The following is a 3466-nucleotide window of genomic DNA, read 5'->3' on the forward strand; positions in this document are numbered from 1 at the left end:
AAAAAAACACTGAATTACAGAGTCCATCGTACATTCTCCCTAACACCGTCGCTCGACCGAAATATTTATTTTGAAGAGCGGCCGCATAGTTGTTTGGATTAAAAATATTTCTGGATCCACTTGCGCACGACACACCAACTAGCAAGTATCGCTGGGGAAAATAGACACGAGACGAACAGATACACGCAGCGAATGCTCATTTTGTTACTTACCTATAGGTACTTACCTACAGTGCGACAAGGCTATCTTGGCGTGTGGCGAAAATCGGAACTAACGTTGCCGTCAAGTGTCCCCTTTGTTCTTGTTTTGAATATTCTAAGCCTTTGTTCTCCAACAGCGCCCCCCTGTCAATGTCATTGAAGTGCCAAGAGAGCCTTGTCGCACTGTAGTAGGTTCTTCTTCTCAATCAATTCAATTAAATTTTCTTTATTGCGAATTTGGGTTAATTTACAGATATTAAAGATAATTCACTCTTGGCCGAGTGGTCGTAGTTAGGGCCGGAAAATCGGAGTATTTTCAGCCCCGGAGTTGGGTTTTCATGTTGAGGGTTCTAAGTCCGGAGTTCTGGAGTTTAGAAGCTTCATTAAAAAAACTGAATGTGTTAAATAATACGTTTGATTTGAATAAGTATTTATTGCGCTTGAAAAAATGTGCAAGTCTGTTAAGCATGAAATAAAACCAATCAGTTAGAAAAATGAAAAGGATGACCTTGGTATAGTTAAGTATCTTATTTTGAAAATTGAAAATTCTGTTTATGAACACATTTAAATTTTTTATTTGTTTAATCACAAAGTGGTTTTTAGATTTTTTCCTTTATTTGTGCTATTAGACAAATTTCATGATTTTAGGTCAACGGGAAGTACAAGTACCCTATAGGTATTCTTGACAGACACGAAAGACGGACGGACAGACAGACAACAAATTAGTGATCCTACAAGGGTTCTTTTTTTCCTTTTGAGGTACGGATTCCTAAAAACCATGATCGAATATTATCTGTAAGTATTTAAGTAAGTACCTACTTACTAAGCAGGAAAGGGAATTACCATTCTTATAAGCCACTTTGCCTGATAATTAAATTATGTTATCTACTAACAACAGCTTAGTTAGAAACTTCCTCTTATGGAAGTCGTCGATATGTGCATCGACCTTTAGAAGGTGATACCTACCTATCAGATTTGTAGAGCATTGTCTCTATTGTTGAGACCGACAAAACGTCATATATAAGTATGTGTGACAGAGACAACGCTCTACAAAGCCGAAATGACATTCTAAAGGCCGATGTACATTATTTTCTGCCGCGTACTGTGAGTACCTAGTAGGTATAATCCCTGGGTTGAGTGCTGATATCACTACCCATATTATAAATGCGAAAGTGTGTTTGTTTGTTGGTTTGTTGGTTTGTTGCTTTGTCCTTCAATCACGTCGCAACGGAGCAACGGATCGACATGATTTTTTGCATGGGTATGTATAGTTTAAAAACCTGGAGAGTGACATAGGCTACTTTTATCCCGGAAAATCAAAGAGTTACCACGGGATTTTTAAAAACCAATTCCACACGGACGAAGTCGTGGGCATCAGCTAGTTGGGTATATTATCTACCAGCAACAGGTGAGTGCTGATTCTGAATAAACACTAGAAGTTAGCCACTTGAGACTATCATTACAAAAGCGATGTTCAAAATCTGATTTCATATTGTCTCATAACACAACCCACCATAGGTACACGAGAAAGTGGCTAAAATGGGTTACTTTGGTAACATCTGTGCATTGTGTGTTTTGGTGTTTGCTCTGGGCTCTATTAATTTCATTGAAGCCCGGTCCACCAACGACGCCTTAATGAGGTAAGTGTTTAAGCTACCTGTCTACCTCCTTTAAGTAGGTATATTTTAACTGAAAAAAAAAAACACTTCTGCGAACTTGAAAATCTGATGATTATTTATCCAATGCCAATCAAATCCACCTATCCAACTTCAGTCATTCGAGTTCTCTCCGTCATCCGTGAGAATTTCTCGGATGTGCCTCAAATTCAAATCGGACGTATCACGTGCCTAGTTATGTCAAATAAGCATGTCCACTGAATAGCTTGGATTTGGATCAGAGATCGGATTAGTGCGTAGGTAAGCAGTATCCGAGTTCGTTCCGAGTTTTTTATATCCGTACTAGCTGATACCCGCGACTTCGTTCGCGTAGATTTAGGTTTTTAAAATCCCTCGGGAACTCTTTGATTTTCCGGGATAAAAAGTAGCCTATATCACTCTCCAGGTCTTTAACTATACCCATGCAAAAAATTACGTCGATCCGTTGCTCTGTTGCGACGTGATTGAAGGACAAACCAACAAACAAACACACTCTCACATTTATACTAATAAGGGTACTGATTTTCACCTACTCGGATCGGATGAGTGCGTAACCACTCTAACACTATTCTACCCGACACATTTAGTTTCTCAGAAAAACAGTCTGGACTAGGATCTTGAACCAATTAAAATTTCTCAACTAAAATCTATTTTTCAAGTCCTAATTAAATTGTTATCTCTACAGGCATGAAGCCAAACGAGATATTCCTGAGCGCTGCACCACCAACAGTGTGACACCGGTCACTTGTGAGCGCGCGAACATCACAGACAACCTTCTGCCGCATCCAGATGACTGCCAGCTCTTCTACTATTGCTTGGCCGCCACTCTGCCACCGATATGCCGACAGTGCCCAGCCAGATTGCATTTTAACCCTCAAAAGCATGTTTGCGATCAACCTGAACAAGCAGGGTGCCATGCAAGTAACTCTTCTAGCTCGACACCTGTTTCTACTACTGGAGAGCCTGATTCTACTACTCCGACACGTGTTTCTACTACTAGAGCCCCAGTTTCCACTACGCGCCGTACCACTACTACTGCTAGAGCCTCCACTACTTGCCGGTCGTGGTCGGGTATGCAGTGGTGCTCAGTTTGATAAAACATTATAATTTTTTTCTTGTAACGGATCTTGGCTCTAATAAAAAATTCTTACGCAAAAAGATGTCCTAGGTTATTTTATTTAAGAAACTTTTAACCAATTACAATAGGTAATAATGAAGTCACTAGAGGGAGCTGCATTTCATGCTTTACCTATTTTGTTTGATTTTTAATAAGCTCGATTATCGAAAAGCTAGCAGACAGACAGACAGACACACTTTTGCATTTATAATATTAGTATGGATTTTTCACATGTTACCACAATTACCATCTCTTAGTACAGTATAATACTGAATCATATTATAAATAATAATTCCAATCTAAATCGAACCACAATGGTTCTTCATTTTGTTATTGTTTGCAAACTATTAAAATGAAGTCAAAACGATTTACCCTTCACACCAATAAAACCGCTACAGCCTTGTCGAACTAAAATGTGTTAAAATCACGCATTTGACTCACTGAATAATTATTGTAACAAAGCTTTGTAACACACATCGATAACAAAGGATATT

General features: G+C 38.9%; 1 protein-coding gene across 1 annotated transcript; it reads left to right on the top strand.

Annotated features, from left to right (window-relative positions):
- Positions 1-1679: 1679 nt before the first annotated feature.
- On the top strand, positions 1680-3015 carry LOC117990260 (probable endochitinase). The gene is made up of 2 exons (XM_034977724.2): positions 1680-1840; positions 2541-3015. The coding sequence occupies exons 1-2, from the start codon at positions 1740-1742 to the stop codon at positions 2947-2949; spliced, it is 510 nt and encodes a 169-aa protein (XP_034833615.1). The 5' UTR covers positions 1680-1739; the 3' UTR covers positions 2950-3015.
- The last annotated feature ends 451 nt before the right edge of the window (positions 3016-3466 follow it).

Source organism: Maniola hyperantus, chromosome 17 (genome assembly GCF_902806685.2).
Source record: "Maniola hyperantus chromosome 17, iAphHyp1.2, whole genome shotgun sequence".
Classification (NCBI taxonomy): domain Eukaryota; kingdom Metazoa; phylum Arthropoda; class Insecta; order Lepidoptera; family Nymphalidae; genus Maniola; species Maniola hyperantus.